The sequence below is a fragment of the Hippocampus guttulatus genome, chromosome 20 (assembly GCF_054856545.1).
Source record: "Hippocampus guttulatus isolate MCC_2025c chromosome 20, RoL_Hgut_1.0, whole genome shotgun sequence".
Classification (NCBI taxonomy): domain Eukaryota; kingdom Metazoa; phylum Chordata; class Actinopteri; order Syngnathiformes; family Syngnathidae; genus Hippocampus; species Hippocampus guttulatus.
In genome coordinates this window covers 9,525,664-9,549,838 of record NC_141280.1, presented here as the reverse complement: position 1 = coordinate 9,549,838, position 24,175 = coordinate 9,525,664, and the positions used below count along the sequence as shown (strand labels likewise).

General features: G+C 44.6%; 1 protein-coding gene across 2 annotated transcripts; it reads left to right on the top strand.

Moving 5' to 3' along the window:
* The first annotated feature begins 330 nt into the window (after positions 1-330).
* On the top strand, positions 331-23,292 carry LOC147187953 (estrogen-related receptor gamma-like). Of its 2 annotated transcripts, XM_086100384.1 has the most exons (9): positions 331-664; positions 779-862; positions 11,902-12,120; positions 12,479-12,636; positions 12,931-13,047; positions 17,665-17,781; positions 18,152-18,319; positions 20,484-20,753; positions 21,577-23,292. In XM_086100384.1, the coding sequence occupies exons 3-9, from the start codon at positions 11,915-11,917 to the stop codon at positions 21,819-21,821; spliced, it is 1,281 nt and encodes a 426-aa protein (XP_085956510.1). In that variant the 5' UTR covers positions 331-664; positions 779-862; positions 11,902-11,914; the 3' UTR covers positions 21,822-23,292. The 2 variants fall into 2 exon arrangements, with proteins under 2 accessions (XP_085956510.1, XP_085956509.1); XM_086100383.1 differs by lacking the exons at positions 331-664; positions 779-862 and adding an exon at positions 7,154-7,357.
* Positions 23,293-24,175: the final 883 nt, after the last annotated feature.

The following is a 24,175-nucleotide window of genomic DNA, read 5'->3' as shown; positions in this document are numbered from 1 at the left end:
CTGAAATCACATTGGGAACGTATGTCAACACAAAATATGAATGTGATTAACAGGAAAAGCCGCGACACCGCAATGTGAAGTGTGATCTAGCATGGATTACCGTGTTTTCAAGGTCATGAGCAAAAAACTCAAAAAATGTTTATGCAACCATTTCCACCCACCAGAGTTATTTCACATTTCATAATGCATAACACATGACAATTTCCCTTGCCTATTCTCATCTTTCTCCATTTCACGTTCTTCCTCTCCCATCCTCCTCCCATTTTCTCCTCTGACATTCCTGCTCCCCCATCCCTTCCTCACCATCTCCCGTTGCGACTGGAAGAGTCTCGCCTTGATGAGAAAATGGGAGGGTTGCGTGCCCTTTATTCTCCCGGACGCACTTTGCGTCTGACTTTCAGGATTCCCCTGTGAGCTGTCCAAGCAGGCAGGTAGGTGACTCCCCCACCCCCCAACCCCATGCAGGCAAGTGTGTGTGTTGACGTGTTTGTGTGCGCGTGTGTGTCTGCGGCATCGCCGAGCCACAGAGCCCCCGGCGGCGGGGAGACTGAAGCGTTTGTCCTTGAGACTGACTGACTGCAGACGTGGGAGCAGGAGGGGCAAGCAGGGTGTCCAGTGTGTGAAAAGTGACAGCAAGTATCAGACGTCAAGGAAGGAGAAGGAAGTAGGTGCTGTTTTGGTTTTTATTTAACACCCCCCCCCCCCCCCCCCCCCACAAATGTTTAGTAGTTCGATGCTTGTGTTTGATTTTTTGGTTTTTGGCTCCCTGCCCAATCAGCAACGGTCCACTTGGGGATGGTCGCACGTTAGGACAAGGAGTGTGAAGATCGGACGGCCCAGGTGATGTAGGCGTGATTCCCAGGTAAGCGTCTGCTTTTTCAATACGCGTTTTGTTAGCGACTGTGCGACAGCATCTTCCTTGTCACTCGTGCGTCTCTGTGGTATCCGGCATCGCGTCGATATGGCTGTGTTTGGAGTCACTCGCTCCTTTCCTAAATCGGTGTCTTGAGATACAACTGACCCGACATAACTTTTTATTTATTTATTTAATTTTTTTGATGCGAGACGGTTTTTGTTTTGATTTGCTAGCAAAAAATTGAGCTGCAAGCACTATGCAGCGAACTCAAACTGCTTTGCTGACGGGCTCACGATTAGCATCGGTAGTCACTGTGAAGCGACGGATATTTGAAGATAAACATTAGAGAATCAGGAAGATGAATAATATAATCATACTCACAGGTGTATCTTCTTTATCCACTGTGAAGAAAGACTAATGTTGCTGCAACGTACTGAGGAGCTGTGGCGGTCTGCCTGTCCAATAAATCCGTGGGTCTACCCCAGGTGGCAAGGGGTGCATGTACATGTTGAACTTTTTTTTTTTTTTTTTTAATTGATGGCCATTCACGGATTCCTCCTCCTTCCCCTGCTGTATGTTTGACCTTGAACACCATCAGTGCATGAAACGTCTTGCCGCTTGTGTCCAAAAGCTGCACGGCAACATGATCACACGTCCGCTGTGTCTTACCGTGGGGAAACGAATGAATGCCCCTTGCACAACCTCGCTTCAGGAACTTTCTGTCACCGTTTTTATTACGTCAACAAGGTTGGGATGGAGGTCAAAGCTAAATGCGCATCTTTAAGCTATTCATAGGGAAGCCTCATCAAGTTTCATCTTTCGCACGGGTTGCTTTGATCAGCCTTTCTCCAATTTATGAGTCCAAGGGGTTTTCTTGGGTTGCTGTTTCCAAGAAGAAATTCTCTTAGATATGCGTGAACCAGGTTATATATATTTTTTTCTGTAGTAAACTGCCAATCAATTATATATTTACATGTACCGTGATCCCCCTGCTGTATTACGGTTCATCGTTCTCACCAGTTATCTGGCCTTATTTTTAAGAGATACATTTTTTCACTCCATTCCAGCTGTTTTCCAAGCAGAGTTCAATGTATCAACAGCCATTTTCCAGCATTTTAACTCAAGTCTTTTCAGACTTGGTCTAGAATTGGGTGGTCCTGAATTAACTGATCTACCATGATCCACAAAATATTGTGTTCTGTGACAATGTAAGCACCGGCGCACCACCAAAAGTACAAAAGACAGGAGATTGTTCTCATTTGTACTAAACAGCCAGTACTTTCCGTAAACTCCTACAGCTCATCTTGACAGTTTTTTCATTATCTTTGGTGGCAAGTCGATGTCACCGTTTTGCCACGTTTCCTCCACTTGATGATGGCTTTCTATCTTCAGTGTGTTCCATGGTATATTTAACACCTTGGAAATCTTTTTGTACCCAGCTCCTCACTGATGAAGATGTCTCTGCCCCCCCCCCCAAAGTCTGGAAAAGCCTACTAGAACATCTGAACTTTATTTGGGGTTAATCAGAGGCACTTTAACTGGTGACAGGTGTTTGCTGAATACCCTTTTAACACAATTTTGAATGTGCTTCTGAATGCAGCCACATCCCCCAGTTTTGTGTGTGTGTGGGTGTGTGGGTGAGAGATCACATGAGGGAGGACACTAGGACAGAATGCCAATGTGAAGGATTAGTAGAGAGAGTGAGTGGAGCAGCGGGGCAACTGGTGTCAAGACCACCCAGTGAGCTTCACCCACCACACGGCGATAAAAATCCTCACACACGCTACAACTTAAATAATGAATATTGTGAAATTTACACTTCACTGAACTAAGTGTTATTGTCATTTGCATTGGCTCTCATTAGATTGTGCAAGTGGAACTCGTTTTTTATTTTTTCATTTTTTTTAATGTTGTTTATTACCGACCTGCTGACAGGCAAGCAGCGATAAACAAACCACCTGTGGACAAAGAAATTAAAATTTTCCGCGCTGTGTTTGTATGCCGGACCCCCGCGTGTGGGTGCATGTATCATCATCCTCGTTGTGTGTGTGTGTGTGTGTGTGTGTGTGTGTAACAAACGGGTGTCGTGTTTGTGAAGTGTATCACACACATTCGTACTCGTAAGAGGGAGCACATAACTCCTACTCTGGCATCCCTTCACTGGCTCCCCATTCATTTTAGAGTTATTTTCAAGATCCTCTTATTTGTTTTCAAATCTCTGAATAATCTCGCGCCACCTTACCTCTCTGAGCTCATCCGCCCCTACACACCTGCCCGGCGCCTCAGGTCTGTGGACCAGACTTTATTAGAAGTACCAAGAACTAAACTGAGGCTCAGAGGGGATCGAGCCTTTTCTGTTGCTGGTCCCTCTCTCTGGAATGACCTCCCACTAAACATTCGGCAAGCCTCCTCGCTGCCCATCTTCAAAACCCTCCTCAAAACTCACTTGTATTCTTTGGCATTCGACTCAGCATGACTTAGATTTGTTCTTGGTTTTACTGTTTGGTGCTTTCTACCGCCTTTATTACCGATTTGTCTTACTGTTTATTGTGCATGTTAAATTGCTCCATGTACAGCACTTTGTATGCAGCGATGGCTGTTTGAAAGTGCTCTATAAATACTGTTGACTTGACTTGACATTCATACGCACGCATAATATGGCAGATTGGAACACAAAAGTAAGGCTCATGTCTGCCACTCGCACGAGACGCATCAAAAATTGGGTGTAACAATTTTTGCCCAGGGAAATTCTGATGTCATCGAGGGCCATCACTCTCGATCCGCCAGGACAAATTTGAAATCTGATTGCTTCAAGAATCAGTCCCATTACTAACAGAGTTGACGTAACGTAGGGCAGCACCAGAGATGGGCACGTTACGCTGTTTTGCTGGGCCGTCCTCCATCCTCCGTCTACGACCTGGGTACCCTTCTGTCATCGTCTCTGTCCTCATTCATATAACAATCCATCTCCGTCCGTCCTCATCCTTTTAAACCGCTTCCGTCCCCAAAAAAAAAAAAAAAAAAAAACAACGTCCGTCTGTGCATGACAATTTGGGAGAGAGGCTAACAGCAGAGGCAGACCCGAGCCCAGCCTTAAGGGGGCACATGAAATGCATGGGGGATGGGATTAACTCATTCAATCCCAAAGACGTTTTTAAACATCTTTTCAGACTTGGTCTAGAATTGGCTGGTACTGAATGAGTTTTAATTCATCTTATGTCACTTCACAAGAGAAACGCGTCGACTCTTGCATGCAAACATGAACATATTCATCGCGTATACGCCTGCGTCCCGAATCTTATTCTCAATAACACCGTGATTGGCTGTTGCAGATAAGACTCAATCAAACAAAAATGACATCACTGTTTCTTTGTATTTTGAATGTCTTAGTGATGAGCAACTCAAAATTACTATTTCACGTAGCAAAAATAGCGACGATGATGATATAATAATAAAAACTTTACTTTTAGAAATCCGTGCCTCAAATGGCACCGATAAACATACAACACAGCCAGCTTTCTTAATCGGCTGGATTGATCGTTGGTGAGCTCTGTAGGTACTTTATGTTCTTTGACTGTACACTAGGTGGCAGTGATTCTATAAAAATACTGTTGAGATGAAAAAGGAAGGAGAGGAGTTCTGTCATGGCGACTGATTCGTACGAACTAGTGTTGTGCTATTAATAGCCTGTTCAGAAAATACAGTGTTTGGCTCCATGCTGGCCTTGTTATTTTGCCTCTTGACACCGCATACTTAACTCAGTTCGGGACGATTAAAGAGATGGACAGAAACCCACATCCGGCCTTGCTTAGTTCGTCCTTTTTAAATAAATAAAAAAAAACCTTCTCGTACTCTGTCCGCCATTCTCAAAATGGGTCCCAGAGAATGCCCATCTCTGACCAGGACCTCCCATTGTGAGGACAACACATTGAAGCTGGAATCTGATTCGACCAAAAAAAAATAAAAAAATTCGGCTCAACTGCCCATTGGCCTTTTGATTCTCACGAAGCTCCATCAGCGCGAACGCACGGAGCTCCTTGAGGCCAGCTAGCATGACAAATGTGCTATTTTTTTTTTTTATGTGTGTGTTGGAGTGAACTTTGACCCGTCTTCAGATATCTAGATCAATTCAACAAAAGTCATCTGATTCCAAATTGGTCGTCCGTTCGGCAGTCTCTTCAAATCAGCTGATTGTAACTAATGGGCCTGACTTTCTTTATTACGCTGTCGTTTTATTTTTTGCCCCGTCTGTGTCTCTCCTTCGTTTTCCCCCGCTTGAGCCGCCTTCTGGGAAAACCTCCAGCGGGAGCGCGCGCATGTGCGTTTGTGTGCATTTCGGCTGCCGCGGCGGCGCACTGAAACAATGATGTTTGCACACGCTGTCAAGACTCTTTGCCTCAGTCTCGCTAAGTGACGGATGGCTTCGCGTCGGACCTAAACCTAAGTAGATTACGCTTACGGGATCTGTATCCTGATGCTCCTCTTTCTTACGTGGGCGTGTGTGTGTGTGTATGTTTACGTCATTAACACACAAAAGCTTGTGCGATTCACCTGCGTTTGGACCAGAAACCATATCGAAATAGAGCACAGTGTCCAATTCATGTGGGCTACATTTAAAATGGCCGCCATTTCATGCAGAGTACAATATTCCCCTTATATCGCATTTCATAAAGCTGTCAGTTCTTTCACAGTACTTCCCGTAATGCCCCCACATGTGGGAAAGGGGATCCACAGTCACAGATGCACTCGGTTCATGTCTGGAGAACGATAAAACATGAACATGCGCGGGAGCTGCTGTCACCCACAGCACATACCCAGATACTCACATGCTTATGATGTCACAGGCCACCCCACTAGGCCCCGCCTCTTAAAGGCAGATGCACGACAACACGAACCGTATATTCTACATATTTCGCCTTTCCTCATCTTGGGTAACGTGCGGCAACTTTCCTGTGAAAACAGTTTCTCGAGTGCCTCCTCGCCGTCTTCCTGGCAGCATCAGGACAGCAGGCTTGAAGTGACTTAAAGCCAGTGTGGCATTTTCAGCTAATCAGCTGTGGCTGGGTGCCTAATGTGAGGCTGTTCACCACTCCGCACGCAAAGTGACAGACGCTGTAAGGCGTGCTGGGCGCAATCACACACACAGAGGAAACGTTTCACGTGTGCAACAACAAACTAATCTTTTTGGAATCATAAGCTATGTATAAAGAGGAGAAATAAAAAGGACAAGACTGTAATAATTGGCATGCAGACCAAACAAAGCCTTCAAACATGTTTTCCATCAATTGGAATCCAAATGCTCACTGGCACCGATGTATACATTTATCAACGATGTTCTTCAGCGGTTAGCTTGTCTGTGAATTTCAAGTTTGTAAGCCTCTAGAGCGCAATGTTGCATCGCTTTGGGTGTGAGATCAACACTGCTTTTGAGTAGAAGATAACGATTTGGTGGTAAAGCTCGGCCAATGAAGTTGGACCGATGAAGGCAACCGGCACTCCAAGAGTGCATGTATATGTAAGGTATAAAGAGTACTGTATGTCTTGCAGTAGAAAGTCTGTGTTGCGATCATGAGAAAATTCATGAAGTTAAAAGCGAACGCCATGTCATGTAAAAAAACAAACAAAACAAAACCTAATGTCAATGTCGCTCACGATGTGTTTCTTAGTTGGTTATCTGCCCATTTTCAATTTACCATCAAAAGGCCTTCATAATGTTTTTGTTTTTTATTGGGTGTTGCAAAAGCAAAGTCTGGGTTCTGTTTCTGTTCACAAAAATACAAATTTTGTCCATTTTTGGTGAAACCTATGTTCTACTGGTGATTGTGTACTAAAGCGAGAAGCAACCTTTTTTTTCCTCCGGTGAAAGAGGCGGCTTCCTTTTGGTGCTTATTCTGTCAGAGAACACAATATTGTGTGGGTCTTGAAAGTTCAATCACGATGCAGTAAAAAAAAAAAGAAAGAAAAAAAAGGTGCATAATAAAAACTCCGCTTTTGCAAACTGCTAACAGTCAACAAGTTCCAAAAATCTGTTCTCTCGAAATGGTGGATCAGCATGCTTCTCTGTCATTTTTATTTATTTTATATTAATCACGAGAAAGTAATACCTGAGAATGCTCCCCATGTGAAGTCATCCTTGCCACATGATGACATCCTCCTGTTCTTCCTCCTCCTCTCCGACTTGATCCACCTGCCGGCTGCCATTGGCCAAGCCGAGAGCCAATGGCGCGCCGGCTCTGCGCAGCGCAGAGGGGAGGGGTGCCCCTTTCAAATGGTGCGGCCGGACCTTGACAAGGTCCGTCTTTGCTCAGGCACCATTGTCACTCGGCTGCTGGAGTCACAACAACGGGGGAGCCCGAAGATTGATAGGAAGGTTGTCGCTTGGTCTGAACCCCAACTAAAAAGCTTTTTCCTGACCCCACCTCGGAGCATGGTGGCATAAGCCCACATGGATTTAGTCGACCTCTACCTCCCCGAGTGCTTCACGTACCACCCTGACGCACAGTGAGTACGCACCATCAAGGTTGTCTTGGGTAGCCACTCCTTCTTTCTGAAACTGGACTGCATTTTCTTTTGCGTACCGCAAAACAAGTTCGAGCAGGGGTGGGCAAAGTTTTTCTCCTCACCCTCCCAAAAAAAGTTCAAATGTCTCCAATTATTTGAACAATAAAATATGAATTCATTCTTGTTATTAGTTGTTTAATTTCTGCTCAATTTAGGTTGAAATAATTATTTCCTTTTTTACTGTTTTCTGGGCAGAATCCTGTTACCTTCAAAATCAGCACTTTTCAGGAGACCCAAAAAACGGCATTTTTGTTCAACCATTTGCAAAAAAAAAATAACACCCTCACATGTGGACCGAGCAATAATATAGACCTGTGACAAAATATGTAATGTACAAAATAAGGACATTTGAGATTTCTACGTGATACCAGCAATATGTAAAACTGTTGATGATTAATTTTTAAATTTGCTATTTTTATTAATTTAGTCTGTCCTTTTTAAAAAAAGCTTGAGAAAGAATTGAATGAATACATTTTAAGAGCCACATTTTAGGAAAATGTACCCATCCCGGAATATGATTGTCGTTGCTCTTCCTATATTGAGAATTTTGAGAATTACCGTTTTGTCATATTGGACAAGCCAGAAATTCAGACTGATTGACAATCACAATCTTCTAAAGTCCAATAAACCAAACGGCACGATTAAAGGATCATTGGTTTTCGACGGAGTTCTGTTCCTCCGCCAGTGACGTAACCGGAATTTGTCAACGCAAATCACTAACCTACGCCAACGCAGTATGTCATAATTACAGCAAATATCAGTGTGGAAAAACACAATCAAATTAAACACAGTAACTGCTCATATCTAATTTTGAAATCTTGTCGGCGGGCATCATCGTAAACCAACAAATCTACATCTACCGTTTCTAGTTTTTTTTCCCGGTTTTATGTGTAGTGAACCTCTCCTCAAGACTTCTGGAACGCACCACTAGTGTTCTACTGGAAAACGGTGACATTGATGTGGAGTGCATTCTAAAAAGCTCTGTACCTTGTATGGAGCCCTGTGGAACACCACCCATATTTATCTCAGGTTGCAATCAAGTTGCATTCCTAAAGCTGGAAGATACTTTTTCAACCTAGAGTTAGTTTGTGTTTCTCTCTTTGTCCTGTGGTAGAAGCTAAGCTAAGGAATTGTTTTCCGACCTGATGTGGAGGTTTGTTTGCGATGGTAATAGTTGCAATGGTTACCGTTACGCAGCTGGCTTGTTTGTTGCTGGTGATGGTGAATGAGTAGAACCAGTTTGGTGGGAAACAACTCCCACATAAGGGATGTTATGAACAGCGCTCACATTTTTGTTTTTGTTTTGCTTTTTTTTTTTTTTTTTGGAGGGGGGTGGGGTTCTTTTGAATGAACAATTGTTTCAACTAATAAAAATCAATTTCTATTCGAAAACACAAAATAAAAATAGAAAATGTATGGCCATAAACTGTTGGTTTTTTTCTCCCAACTAAATTCTGATTGTTTGGTGGAAGGCTTGGACTAATACAAAAAAATGTCAAATATTTTGTCGACAAAAAAGTTCAATATTATTGACATTTATATATTCATATATTTAATGGCCTGAATGTATTTTATTTGATTAAATCTAGAAAACAATTTAATTTGACATTATTTTGATTGAAATTGTTTACAATAATTTTTTATTTAACATTTAGTGTAAGAAAAAAAGGAAAATTTTACACACTGTTCAGTAAAAAACAAAATCGTAAAATAAGAGTTTTATTAATAAATACAACTTATAAATAATGGCAAAGTTCTATTGTGGTTCTAATCCATTCTACATGACTTCTTATAGAAACCATGCGATCCTGGTGAAACGCAAAATGTTCCAGTCCATCTATTGGTAAAACCACCAAATGTGTCCCTCCATGCTTTTATTCCCCAACAATGATTGCAGATGCTAAGCTTTTTTCTTTCAGCCGTTGCGTAATCCTTTTGGGGGGAAATTGCTCACAGCGAAAGAACAAGAATTTCCAAAGCATTCGGAAGACGTTCGCATGACGTACAGGTTGGCTGATTGCTGTTGACATTGGAAAAATGGAATTGAAAACGGACAGGGACAACCCGACATGACCTCCCATGTAAATATGAGCGTCGCCCGGTCGCACGTATGAGTTAATGACCGGCGACTGGCTTTCTTCCTCATTTCAGGCACAATAAAAAAAAAGGAGTCCCGGCGTGGGCAGAAGTGCGCTACCTTTGATTTACGTTCACCGGCCCGCCCGCGTCATCTTTTGATGGGCTTTTATGGTGATGATCACATGATCTCTTAATGCCATTTCATTAGTCGAGTTAAATGGTCGGGCATTCTAATGACGAGTGGGGCGTCTATGGCTGCGCGTATATGTCACTCCGTGCTTGACAAGCCAATATGGACTCCCGTGATGGATCGTCAAGGTTACCGCAAGTCCTTTGAAAGCTCTGCGCTGTATTGTTTATTTATAGTCCCAAAGTGGATTGGAAAAGGATGAGCGATGGAATACCGCGAGATGGAAATGCACTGTATTCAAACTTAAACTGGGGCGTGCCCAATTTTATTACTTCAAAGTACATTTCAGGTCTAAGTGTGATAAAAGTGATAAAAAGCAGTTTGGACCTTAACACGGGTTAAGGTACTGCGCTCAAAAGTTAAATACAACTGAACTGCTGTTAAACAAAATGTACTGTGCTTGAAAGTAAAAATAAAATATTGTTCTGGTTTGGGGAATAAAAAGGCCAACAGGTTGCCCGGATAGCAACAAGCTTCATTCCAATTCTGTGTTTTATATGTTGTGAATGTATTAGTATTTAATTCAGTGATGCTTTTGTCTTCCACTAGAGGGAGCCCTTGTACTACCAGTGATACTCGTTCCGCATTTTGAGATAGAAAAATGTATACTTCTGCCAAGGCAAATATATTTTTTCTCCCCCGAAAATTCTGCACACAACGACCCCTACTGACAACATCGGAAAAAAAAAATCTGCGCGTGCCTGCATGCTTGCGGTCTTGTGGCGGCGCTGCGTCGGCGAACGCGTGGCGGCGGTTCACTGAGTAACCAGAGACTTTGACCAAGCAAATAACTTGTGGCCCGTGAGGCTGAGATTTACATGGCAGGAAGCAGATTGACATGTGTGCATGTGTGTGTTCATGTGAGTGACATTCAGTCGAGGAGTTCCACCCCCCCCGCCCCCCGACTCCCCGAGTGGGCCTGATGACAAACAGTTGCATGCTGAACTGTGTCAGGGTGTTTATGAAGACGCATGCTTTTTACTGCGACTGGCTGTGTGCGTGTGTGTGTGCGCACGCATGTTCTTCACCGTATTCCCAATCACGTGAGTGCCTTTGCTTCTTATTTTGACTCCCACACGTGAAGGTCTGACGCCACATAGTGTGTGTGAATGTGTTTTTGAGAGGCGCACATTCTGTCAGCTAACACACTTTTAGTTCACAACTTGGGGACAATTGTTTTGGTATTTTAAAAGAAGTTTACATGTTGGATGTTATTGGATTGCGGCATTGTCCCGAGTGCAGATCAAGCCCTAAAATATTTCCCTAAATTTGCTTGGGCATTTCCCCTCTTTGAAAGCAAAGCAGTGTAGTGGTTTACCGCCGTGTTTGCATAATGTGGCCAATCCCAAACTGCCGGTTGGATGGATGAATGCACGGATTAAATGTTCGCCGACTACACTGGAACCTCAGTTTTTGTGATTAATTGGTTCCAGAAAGTCAGACGAAAAGCAAATTGTACAAAATCCAAAATAATATTTCCCATAAGAATTAATGACAATGCCTCAGACATCCAAAGATATTAACATGCATGATAGTCACCCTACAAAGCAATCTGAAATGACCAATGAAGTAAAAAAAGAACACTTAAAATCCTTTTTAACCTTATCGACGACTTTTGCATATACAGCGCAGAGGGGAGACATTTTCTTGGATTCTATCATGTTTCTTGCCATTACCAAATAGCACTTGCAATTTTGACCTGTGTTAAAAAAATAATAATAATTTAAAGGGTTGAAGTGGTGTAAGACATCCTGTCAACAGTCAAGCCTTCAAAATAAAAGCAGACCAATATCACCACATTTTATTTGGTCCTATGCTGGGTTACAGAGCAATTGCACCCAAAGCGATTTTACTCTTCTTCATTGAGCGTGACTGTTAAATAAGAACGTGTGCTGTAACTGTTATTCTTCTAGTCCACATGCTTTTATTTTTAAGCATTTTTATTTTATGCTGAGGTTTGCCTGAGTGTGGCCGAGCAGACAGGGCGGCTCGTTGCCTTGAGTTGGGAATTAAAGTTTGTATTGTGGAGTACGAGTCCATTGAACCCTTTATATGCAACTCACAGTATGAAATGATTCAGACCAACACGCATCGGTCCCAAGAAATGAATAACTGAAAAAAAAAAGAATCCAAAAGAAACAGAGGTTCCAGTGTACTCCAGTAGTGATGTTGCATACTGGTATCGCGGCCCAGGTTAATGATTGTCCTCTTGCAGACACGTGGGCAGGATGTCGGTGAGGGGTCCGGACCCCCCGTGTCCCTCGTCCATCAAGCGCGAGCCATCCAGCCCCAGCAGCTCGCAGGGAGACGCCAGCCCGCCCCAGCCCAGCCCCGCCAGCTCGTCCTCGGACACCAACTCCAGCTTCGGGCCCCCGACCAAGGGCCACGGTCACGGCAATGAGTTGGGCTCCGCCCACAGCGGAGGGCCAATCAGGTGTCTTTCTTTGGTTTGGTCACAGTATTAGGTACACCCGCGCATTAGGGAAGCAGTGATTCAACAATAGATTTGGGTTTTTGTGGCCAAAGCTTGTGATTTTTTTCCTTGTGTTCATTTGTAATAGTAACGCAAACTCACATTTTTTATCTTTGCCAGGTATTAAAAGAAAAAAAAAAAAGCACAGAAATCCAAATCAGATTTGGTTGCATTTATGCCAAGGTGGGGCAGAGACCCACCAGATCCAGTACTCAAAAGTGGCAAAGAGAACTGTTCATTTTTGTTGGTTTTTATTGTTTTATGGTTGAAACGTTTGTGAGTAGCGGTGCTATCATTCGGCGTGTGTGCGGCTGTTTAGGCGGTTGGTGGAGGACGAGGCCCAAGTGAAATGCGAATTCCTGCTGGGCTCCGTGGCGAAGCGCCTGTGTCTGGTGTGTGGCGATGTGGCGTCGGGCTACCACTACGGTGTCGCCTCGTGCGAGGCCTGCAAGGCCTTCTTCAAGAGGACCATCCAGGGTGAGCGCTTTGAAAACCGGCAATTCTAAAAGATTACCCTCAAATGTGTTTTACTTCAAGTTAGCGGTGGGTGTTTATGGTCGGTGTGCGCTCGCACCTGTGCCTGCCGCACACCAGTTTTGCGAGCGCTTGTTTGGGGCTAAACAAGCAAATCAAGTCAACCGGCAGCTTCCGCCCGCGCACGTCCACGTCCGCCACTTCTTACTTGAAGCTCTTGCGAAAATCTGCTTTCTGACGGCACAGACAAAACGTCAATAGTGAGGAGCGACCGCGTGTTTTTTTTTTGTGGCTCAGGCAACATCGAGTACAGTTGCCCCGGCTCCAACCAATGTGAAATCACCAAGCGGAGGAGGAAGTCGTGCCAGGCGTGTCGGTTCGTCAAGTGTCTGGCCGTCGGCATGCTGAGGGAAGGTGAGCCCTGAAAACACCCAACAACCAAAAATGGATGTGCCATAGGTCCGCCATTTTTTGGATTATTATTTTTTGGGGGGTCAAAATGTTGTCAGTAATGCAGTAATTGCCCTTTGCCCCACTCCAGACCACCAATGCAATAAGTGACATCCGCTTTTGAACACACTTTGAAGACAATCCAAACACACATTTAAAAACATTGAGAGAAAAAGCGCAATGGAGACAACAAAAATATTATACACGCAGTGTGACAGAGAGCCCTCTTTGTGTTGAAACAAATCCCGTTTTTGTTTTTTTTTCCCCAAAACTAATCTGCGGAATAGCGCGACCACGTGATGGAGGCGGGGTTACTGTGTATTGAGTTAGGAGTTTGGTCATGCACCTCATAAGTGAAGGTTCCCACTCCATTTGTATTTTTTTGTTTGTGGGTGCCAATATTTGGGCGATGTGTACATTGCGCTGTGTGTGTGTGTGTGTGTGTGTGTGTGTGTGTGTGTGTATACACCAACCAGTGGTCAGGTGCTCTTGTGTGTCCGCTTGTCCGCTGACATATTGTTGTCCCGATTTAGAAGTGACTCAAAAAGGAAAACATGAGCGATGACCACTCATATGCACGCACACACTCAAAGCGGGGGACCAAATGAAAGAAAGAAAAGCAGGCTCGAGCACATGAAAGCTTTGTGTGTGTGTGTGTATGTTCTTGTACTCACGACATTGTGAGGACCGGCATATGTGTGTGTGTGTGTTGCAAAATAGTGCTCTTGTGTACCATTTTTATCATCAACTATAGCATCCTAATAACATTTTTTTTGTGAGCAGTTAGAGGTTTTTTTTAGGAATTCCTTCAATATAGCATTACCATAACAAAAAAGTGTTTTAATGACAAAACAGAGGATTGGTGTGAAAAAATAAAGCATTTTTGTGGCTATCATTCCTATCAAAAGGTTTTCAATTTTATTCACTCTTGCTTCAAAAAAAGGATTTTAGTGACAAAATGCTGCATCTTGTCCAAAACTTTTTTGCATGATAATGACAAAAGACAAAGTTGAGTGTTTTTATTTGAACAAAATATCGTGATTTGCTAACTGATTTTTTTGTGTGTGTGTGGAGGGGGGGGGGGGGGGGACAACAAATATTTTAGGATGGCTGGTAGAGGGTTAAGGTCGCATTTAATGGTGACGAAGGTCCGCTCACATTCATGTCTGACAGCGAATAGGTGAAGTTCTGGCTGGACGCAGGTAAAATGATAGCCCAGTGGAGAAACCTCTAAAACGAGAAATCAACCGACGCTGCTTACCCTGCCGGGCACTGTGATGTCATTTTCGGTCAACAGCGAGTGGATAAAAATGTGTCGTTTTCACACCAAATTTTGTATCTCAAAATGCAATATTTGGGATGCCGAATATAATACAGTGGTACCTCTACTTACGAAATTACTTGGTTCTGGAGAAATTTCTTACCTCGAAAATTTTGTAAGTCGAGACGAGTTTTCCATGTAAATGCCCTAATCCGTTCGAAGCACCCCCAAAATTCAGACATAAATCTTTTCTAAAGCATAAAAATGCATCAAAATATGTAGCAAATACATGCTGCAATTAGATTATTCCGCAATGAGAGCATAATATTAAAAAAAAAAAAGAGTCAAGAATAAATATGATGGTCATTTAACTTTTAACTGCGTCCTCATTGGTTTTTGCCCCCTTTAGTTCATGTTCTCGCTTTTGCCTGGCGTTTTGTAAAGAAGTGATCCGAGGACGTTTGCTTTTGTTGGCTTATAACAATCCTTCGGAAATGTCCAAGCAAACATCAGCCTAGTGAGCGATCGCCCGACTGGTGAACACTTTTTCTGGGTGATTCACATTTACGTAAAACAATCTGAACACCCCTTGGCCCGAGAGGCAAATGATGAGAACGCTGCATAGACACATATCTATTTCTACACACTTTGACACATCCGGTAGAGGTCCCTCTTAGCAAATGGGACGCCAGGAAAATGCTAGGTAACAGCCAATGGCAGAGCAGCTATAAGTATGTTGCGTTCGGGAAACTCGGAGTTGCAAGTAGCAGCCCATACTGTATTTTTACCTTTCGTATCTTGAATTTTCTTTCGTAACAAGAGGCAATATTTTCCTGTTGAGGTGTTTCGTAACTTGAAAATTTCGTATGAAGAGACGTTCGTAAGTAAAGGTATCACTGTATGTCCAATATTCTTCACTCTTTGCAGCTGTTGATGACTTGATGAGATTTGCACTACACTATACTTGGTATTTGTCCAAGCTGACATGGAAACACACAACTTTGTCTTCATTATCTTTTTTTTTAACGCTCTGAGCATCAGTGGCATCTCAGCATCGCCCTTCCCTCGCTCCCTCCCCTTACCCGCTCTCGTAAATTCCTCCAGATGCCTCGCGGGATTCCCGTAGCTCTGCGGAAGGCGAGCCGGTGCTCGTAACGCGCTTCAGTGCGCCTCGTAATGCCCGCCGCCCCTGGAGAGGCCGCAATAAAGGCCCAGACAGCTTTAATTGGGCCACACTCGGTCGCAGGAGATGTGTGCCTATTAAAAACCCCCCCAAAAAACGACTACCACAATAACCAACACGAAACCGGCTTTGTGTCGTCTCGAATGTTGTCGTATTGTTGGCTGTTATTGTCAAAATTCCACCAGGTCAACATAAAAACCGTGTAAAGTGAATTTGGAGATTTGTTTCTTGATAGGTGCAAAAAACTTTTTTGTTGTACTCAGTTATGGAGTTAAACTGTTTCTTAACATTTCACTTTTCCTGATTTACTTCAAACAGCAACAGATAACATCCGTTGCCTTCCCACTATATATGAATATATGTGTGCCTTCATTTGCAGCAGCAGTGCAATTTGATTGACAATTGACAGCGAGTGGGGCGTGGTTTGTGCCCACGGTGCCTTAAATTTGTCCTTTTTTTCTCTCTTTTTAATCGTTTCAATTTGGCAGGCTTGTGAATCACACTTTTCTGTGTGGTGGCTCAACTTTACAAGATATTTTTATTTTCCCCTTGAGTGGGACTTTAATGCTCCCTGGTTCACGTTCGTCTATGCCGCTGCTAGCCCCGATTTATTTTTGTCTCGTAAGGCCAATGAACCCATCAAAATCTCAACGGGGTAGATCATTTTTGAAAAAATTTTGTCATCATCTGCGCAGGGCAAAAAAAAAAAAGGAACCAGCTCATTTTCAAAGTAAGCAATATAAAACATAGATATGTCTTCAACTGAAGGGAGTAAAAAAAAAAAAAAAAAGCCATTTGGAAAAATGAAAACTCAAAGTACGGATAATTGCAAGATCCACGAGGTGCGATAATGAAACGTACCACTGGTGCGTGCGAATAAGAAGTGCAACTTTAACATCGGAATGTGCTGACAGGAAGCGAGGCCAAGAATAGTTTGTGTGGATAACAAACGGTCATAAAGGCACTCTGGCGTCTCTTGATCTATTTCGGGACCCTTTCATCACTGCTTTCGAGGGTCTCGGTGCAGGGAGGGGGGGCTTCGGGCGGCCGCGATCATCGGCGTCCCGCGGCCTGTGGCGCCGGAAAACTAGCCCCGGCCACCTCGCCAATTCCCGCCTCGCCTGGCCTCGGCTCTCCTTCATGTCTTTACTCCAAACAATCCCGCACTTCTCACGTGAGGCGACAAATGTACACATGGCGCCAGTCATCGGATGCGGGCGTGCTTCGCACCCTAAAAATACAGAAAGCGCAACAAACGAGAGAATGTACATTTCTGAGGGAATTTTCTTGGACTGCTGAGCAGCTGATGCCAAACCAAAAAAAAAAAAAATGCAGTGCTATTAATACAAACGTCAAGGTGTAGAATGTGAGGCTTGAAGTTGGACTGGTTTGAATTGGTCAAGAACAAATTTGACAACGAGGCGCTCTAAAGCGGTCACACCAGCCCGAAGCCGTCGACATGCTGACTGTCAAGGCTGACTTAAAAACAAAAAAAAATTCCCCATCTTTGCTATTGTGCCTTTTTCACTGTGTTTGCATGCATAGCCAACAACGAGGCGCTCGTTGCTGGCTATCAGAAGGGAAGATGCGTTTTCAGATTGTAGGCTAGCTAGCTAACTCCACTTTGCATACTCATGCTGGACGTCCAAGTGTGTCACATGGCCCTGTTTTCGAAACGGCTAAAATAATCCAGAAAAGTGACATTTTGAAAACTAGAGCTCCACATCTGAGTCGTTCTCACTCCCTCATGTCTAAACACAAATCTCTCAATTTACTTTACAGGGTTTTTCATTTAGTAACAGACTACTGCGAGCACTTTTGTCACATTTGACGCACCCACACAGCGTCTTGTGACCCTGGACTGGCACCTGCCAAGTGCCCGGGCTAATCCGCAATTAGTATTTCCTTCCCCTGCCGTGACATGTGGCGAAAGGTCAAAGGGCTGCCAATCCATTTCTTGAACTTCTAATCCCACCATCTGGACCACACATAAGATGACGACAAAACACTTGGATATGAGAAATCAGTTTTCCATTTTTTTCCCATCATTCTTTCAAAGGGAGGCTTCGACGTTGGTTGAAGTGAGCTGTGGTGACAACGTTTTGCTCTTTTTTGGGGGGGGGGGGTGGCCTCACAGGTGTGCGTCTGGATCGCGTTCGAGGCGGACGGCAGAAGTACAAGCGACGAATGGACGGCGACGACGGCGACTGCTCCTATCGCCACCTGCACGGTGTCCTGCCGCACAAGAAAGCGCGTAAGTGCATTTTGGGAATATAGTCCTTGCCGAAAGTATTGGAACGGCAAGTTTCAATCAAGTCCTTTGATTTTGTTGTGCTCTGGAGACATTTGGCTTCCAGATCAAAAGTTGAAAATCCATCCTTCCATTTTCTGATCCGCTTAACCTCACAAGGGTCACGGGGCGTACCGGAGCCTATCCCAGCTGTCTTCGGGTAGTAGGCGGGGGGACACCCTGAACCGCTTGCCAGCCAATCACAGGGCACACAGAGACGAACATGTCATCCGCGCTCACAATCACTTCAAGTCTTCCTCAGTGCATCAAGAGAGTGAATACATGTACTGGTATGGAACACCCCTAATTATGACGTGTTTTGCTCGCGTTCCAGCCGGCGATAACCAAGTGGTGTCACTGCTCCTGCTGGCCGAACCCGAGGCCATCCTGGCCATGGCCGACCCGACGGTGCCCGACAGCGACATCAAGGCGCTGACCACGCTGTGCGACCTGGCCGACCGCGAGCTGGTAGTCAACATCGGCTGGGCCAAACACATCCCAGGTATGCACTCCTTATCCCGCTAAGAAGATCACCACGGTTGTTGTGCTCGAAAGGACACACCGCCACATGCGTGTGTGCGTGTTCCTAATAAAATTCACCGAATGACCCGCAAGCCACCTGGAAGTTTTAATTGACTTGGGAACACTCCCGCCGGCCTCTCTGCCAATTCAGTGCTTCGCCGAATTTTGTTTTAAAAGGGAAACTAGCACTTTACGACTTTATTTAAAAGGGGGCAGTGAAGAACACATGAAAAACATGGTTTAAAAAAAAAAAAGGAATTTTTTTTATTGTTCATGTTTTCAACATCATCATGGAAGCACCTGCTTCTTTTTTACGTCTTGTTTGGTCTTTGAATTGCTGACAATACAAACAAAGCATTAGCGTGCATGTGCATGTGTGCGTGCACCTGCGCCTGCGCGCATTCCAGCACAGACATCGTCTTGTCCTTGCGTGTTTCTGAGTATTGGAAGAGGAGCTTTCCCTTCCCCAGGGCCGCCGCCGTCGTCGTCTGTCTCTTTCAGATCCGGCGAGCGGAGGAGCGCCAACGTTAAATTGCGTAGCTTTCTCTTCAAATGTGATTGGCTGCTTGTTGCTAGGCAGAATTCAGGGGGCTCACTCAACTGCCCTATTATTGTTTTTCTATTCCAAATAAATTATATTAATATATTATATTTTGATTGCAATTGTATTTTGTTTTCAAGTTCAATTTCTGATGGGGAAAGCCAAAAGTCGACAATGCCATTAATTGTAACGTTTATTCAGTTATATATATTTCATTCCGTGTGGTGGGGGAAGCCGTCGGTCAGAACAGTTGCTGGCCCGTTGCGTTGCTTAAGAGCACATTGGCAGTCTTTTGGAAGCAAACTGGCATCTAGGAATTCATATTTAAGAATAAACATATTGCGTCCAATCATGTAAAAATCTTTCAGGGTTAAAAAGGGACACGTTGTATCCTGACAAAACCCTATTTGGTATAAAAAAAAAAGTGCCTGAATACAAATGATACATCAATGAGACACACAAAACTGCTAATTAAATAATAATACGAATGCAAAAGTCTCCTTTTGTCAGCGTAATGGCGCTGTCATGTCGTTTGGGGGGCGGGGGGCTGAGTGACGGTCGCACACGAGGCCACCGCCGGAGGCCCGGTCCGAGCCATCTGAGTTGCCGGCCCCTGGAGGAAGGTGACCACATCCGGGCCGCCTCCTCAGCTGCCGGCAACGTGGACGCTGATGGAAGCCAAAGCGGCGCGGAGGCTTCATTCGGCCGCTGGGCTAAAAAGCCGCTCTCATATTTGGTCTTTTGGAGCTGTCTCTTGCATGACTGTGTGACCGTGACCACGACTACCATGATGATACACTCGACGCTAACAAGCACTAATAAGCACACTCTTGTTTGACTTGCGCGTTAGTTGTACTTCTCTGCTTGCCCCGGCAGAAAATATCCGGGTAGACTTCTCTTTACCCCACCATAAGATTTCAGCGGCATCACTTGTGTGCTTTTGCCCCTGCCAGGAGCTGTGCTAAGCTAAGGTGTGCGCTAGGCTAAAGCACATGCTCAAGTTAACGGCGATAATAATAAACTGGATTTGAGTAGCACTTACCTGCGCCGCTGACGAACCAGCAGCCGCGGGTGAGCGCACTCGCTCCCTGGTTTAGCTTAACCCTTACATCCACCGTGTAACCTGAAAGGGTTAACTATCACTTCATTAGTTGTCATGTCACGCAGTTGGATGATGTGGATCCATATGTGCTTGTTAACCCACACGGGCAATGAATCAGAGGCAGGAAGGTGCAGTGTATCCAAATAAATGTCACTGACGCTATTAAATGCGCACTCCCCCACCACGGCGCACCCCTCGCTCTTTAAAATGGCCTCTTTTCTTTCACTTTGTGTGTTTGCACGCGTGTGTCCCCGTAGGATTTAATAGTCCTCATGTGTGTAATTCTCAGTAAAAGTGGGCGTGTCCTCAGTCATCCCTCGGTCGATGTTTTGCTCGTGTCCTGCGCCTCCGCGTGAAAATCTTCATTTTTCACACGGAGGGACGTGGCCGCATGTCGCGCAACTAGTTTTCATGCGGGGCCAACGGTCGGCCGCAAGTTGAGCTGCGATTTGGAATTCGAACGCGTATGCGAAGTGACGGGTCTGGGATGTATGCCGACAGGCTTCCCGTCGCTGTCGCTTGCCGATCAGATGAGTCTCCTGCAGAGCGGCTGGATGGAGATCCTGATCCTGCGCGTGGTCTTCCGCTCGCTGGCGCTGGACGAAAGGCTGGCGTACGCCGAGGACTATGTGATGGACCACGACCAGTCCAAGATGGCCGGCCTGCTGGACCTCAACAACGCCATCCTGCAGCTGGTCAAGAAGTACAAAAGTGTCAGTCTGGACAGGGAAGAGTTCGTCCTCCTCAAAGCCATCGCGCTCGTCAACTCAGGTAGTCCGATGGGAACAATTGGGAGTGTTCAATCAGCCTGCCATGCATGTTTTTGAAATGTGGGAGGAAACAGGAGTATCCGGAAAAAACCCACGCAGGCCCGGGGAGAACATGCAAACTCCACACAGGGAGGCCAGAGCTAGAATCGAACCCGGTACCTCTGCACTGTGAGGTCGACGCGCTAACCACTGGACCACCGGGCCCATTCTGATGACCATTGACATGATTTATGAGTCATTTTCTGTCTTCATGCAATCTAAGATTAATGGGGCACACCATTTTGTGCCCCATTAGAGACTCAGCTGTGCACCTCACACTAAAATGAAAGCGTCACGTCACCCACAGTAAGCCTGAAAACAATTTTCAAAATAAACATATTTTGTTGGATTGCAACAAAATATGTTTGAAAAATAATCACAGTATGCAGTGCCCCCCCCTCCCCCATCTTTTCAGGAGATATGAAAAATGCAAATAATTGATACTTGCTTATAATTGCAGTGGAGGGGAGGGGGGGGTTATGAAAATGTGAATGCGCAGGGGATTGAGTAAAATAAACACGCAAATAATCGGTTTGGTCAACAAAGAAAAAAAGCAAACGAGTGGGGCGAGATTTTAGGGGCACTCCTCGCTTTGCCCCACCGTACGACTCCTGGGGCACTGCAATGTATGCCCCACCATTAGCTTAAAGGGTGGGGGGGGGATTACTTTCCATCATTGTCTCTTTTAGTATTTTACTGTATTTACTGTAAATACCGTCACATGTTGTTTGTACCAAACGTCTTTTGAGATTGTGAATTTTCCATTTTGTCCGGCCCCCCCACAGACTCGGTACACATCGAAGACTCGGAGGCGGTCCAGCACCTCCAGGACGTCCTCCAGGGGGCCTTGCAGGACTACGAGGCGGCCCGCCACGCGCAGGACCCTCGGCGGGCCGGCAAGCTGATCATGAGCCTTCCTCTGCTGCGGCAGACGGCCGCCCGAGCCGTGCAGCACTTCTGCGGCATCAAGCGGGATGGTCGCGTACCCATGCACAAACTTTTCCTCGAGCTACTGGAGGCCAAAGCCTGAACGCCGGCGGGCGCTCGCGCACCCTCAAGACCGCAGAAACTTCCGCTTTGAAAATCCATCAGTACCTTGGCTTACAAGTGCCCTGCCTTACCGTTTATTATTATTTTTTTTTTAAAGTTAGGAGCCGTCGCTTTCTTGATTTGTATTTATTTATTTATTTATTAGGGGCTTTGTGTTACAAGCCGGAATTTGAGCGACGAGAGAGCGTCAGATGTGCTGTCACCTGAGTGAAAAACAAAAACAACTTGTAATGAATAAGACTTGAGGGGGCACTCCACGATATGTCCCACCTTAGGAGTTTTTCAAGTCGCGTGGTATTCGTATGAACCAGTCCGTGTTGGAAAAACGGGTTGGGGACCACGATCATGTGACTTCCCGCAAAATGGACAAAGAGCACGCGGGGATGAGGCGAACGCTCCTTGTGGATGAAGTCCTCCTTCAGGAAGCTTCCTCGGATGCATTTCGAGTTCCTTGCGCAAGGAGAACGTCGAAAGTCTCGCCAAAACAAGTGATTCAAAACTCGAAAGCGGCAGAGCGACGTACGTAACGGGGCCTCGAGGACATTTCAGTGAAAGAAACTGTGCTCAAGCGAAGTGTATTTCAAAAGCAACTTGTGGGCAAGTCGACAAACAAAACGGCAGAGATGAATCACCTCATTAAAAAGAAAAAAAAGCCCCCAAAAAGAATTTTCAAATGTTTGTCATATATAAATATCTTCTTTTGTTTTACTCATCAACTTACCATGGCCTTCTGCGGACTTTATAAAAGTTTCTGTGTTCTAAACATTCATACAGTACAGTATCTTATAACTATGGCAAAAAACTAAAATGGTAACCATAACATTTAAAAAAAACTCATTCTTGCAGGAATTTAGGAGGATTTTGTTGGAGAAAAAGTATCTTTGCAATTTTTAGAACACACAAAAAAAACCATTTGCATGACTTGCAAAAAACAACAAAATTTGGTGATTTTTTTTTGTTTGTTTTTTTTTAATCCATCCATCCTCCCACTCACCAGTTGGTGGGTATTTTTTTAAAAATTTTTTTGCAGTCCAGTTTGTAATAGTATTTTTTTTTTTTGTGCGTGTATGATTTCCTACTAAATTCCTGCACATCTGTCAAACAGAAACTGTCCCTTCTATGTTCGGACGTAAACGCGTGCTCTCCTTTTCCCCTTGTTGCCATGACGTATTTGAACGTTGGAGTCACGCTGGCCTGTTTTGTGTGGAGACTCTTGGCAAAATATTCTGCTTGTAAATGAAGGCCTTATACTAGAGTTGTAGTCCCCTTGCCACTAAATTTAAGACTTAATCAAAATGTTCTCTATTTGACGGTTTAACTATGCACTGTCTTTTTTGTTTGTTTGTTTGTTTTTGTTTTTTTTTGCATCGTGTGTCTTACCCCAGCGGTTGACACTTGTGTTGTTTCTTTCTCAGGTGAATATTTTGGGCAATAAAGACCGTCCCCCTGCACCCATTGTGTCGCCTTTTAACATACAAAAATGAAGTAATTAATGTGCTTCAGTAGATGTTTCAGATAGCTGGATAGCAGGAGTGCCCAACTACTAAGTCATAGTCGACCGGTAGTTCGCGGACTGGTCCCAAGTCAACTACGAGGGCCGTCGGGAGAAATGGGGAAAAACTAAAAGATTTGTGTCTTTTTATGATGAGTTTTTTTTATACTATTACATAATTTTGTTTTAGTATAACTGCCCCCTAGCTATCCTATCAATTTCAGGTCCACCCGCAAGTATTAAAATGAATAAATAAACAGGTCATCTTTAAGCTATGGTGGCGCCTGACCTGCATCACAGGAGGTTTTAAGCGAACAGCTGTCTCCAATTGCAGCTAGCGATCAGAGCTGTTGAGATACATCCATGTTTGCTGATTTTCTTTCGTGTTTGTTTAATCTGCAATACACTAATGTCATTGTTTAAAAAAATGGGAATCTGGAATCTACGATAGTGATGTTTCTGCACTTGCCGCGCTCCAAAGGTTCGTTCCTGCCTTCCTGTCAGGTCTCACGCTAAGGTATGCAGTGATTTCCTTTTTACAAACTCAGTCTGGTCTTGTATCCAATTTATTTTTCTGTTTCGTTCATGTTCGGGTCCGTTGTAGTTGTTGCTCATCGAGACATGCGTGTGTATACATGTGTGCACGTCCAGTAGGTTACTGCGGTAAGGCCAGCCCCCGCTCACAAAATTGAAGTCAAGGCAGCCGCCACAGCGATTTTTAATCGTGTGCATTACGGTAATCTGCCCTCAGTGAGCGGTGTTGGCTACTTTCGAGATAAAAGCTTTTCAACTAATGCATGCACGCCATTGGTTCGGATTTAAAATATTTTTGAAAATAACTT

Bases quoted from the DNA above. Each gene is read 5' to 3' on its own strand.
- LOC147187953 (XM_086100383.1), top strand. From the start codon at position 7,302: ATGGATTTAGTCGACCTCTACCTCCCCGAGTGCTTCACGTACCACCCT. The intron at 7,358-11,901 runs GTGAGTACGCAC...GTCCTCTTGCAG, and splicing joins ACGTACCACCCTGACGCACA to ACACGTGGGCAGGATGTCGG. The intron at 18,320-20,483 runs GTATGCACTCCT...GTATGCCGACAG, and splicing joins CTGGGCCAAACACATCCCAG to GCTTCCCGTCGCTGTCGCTT.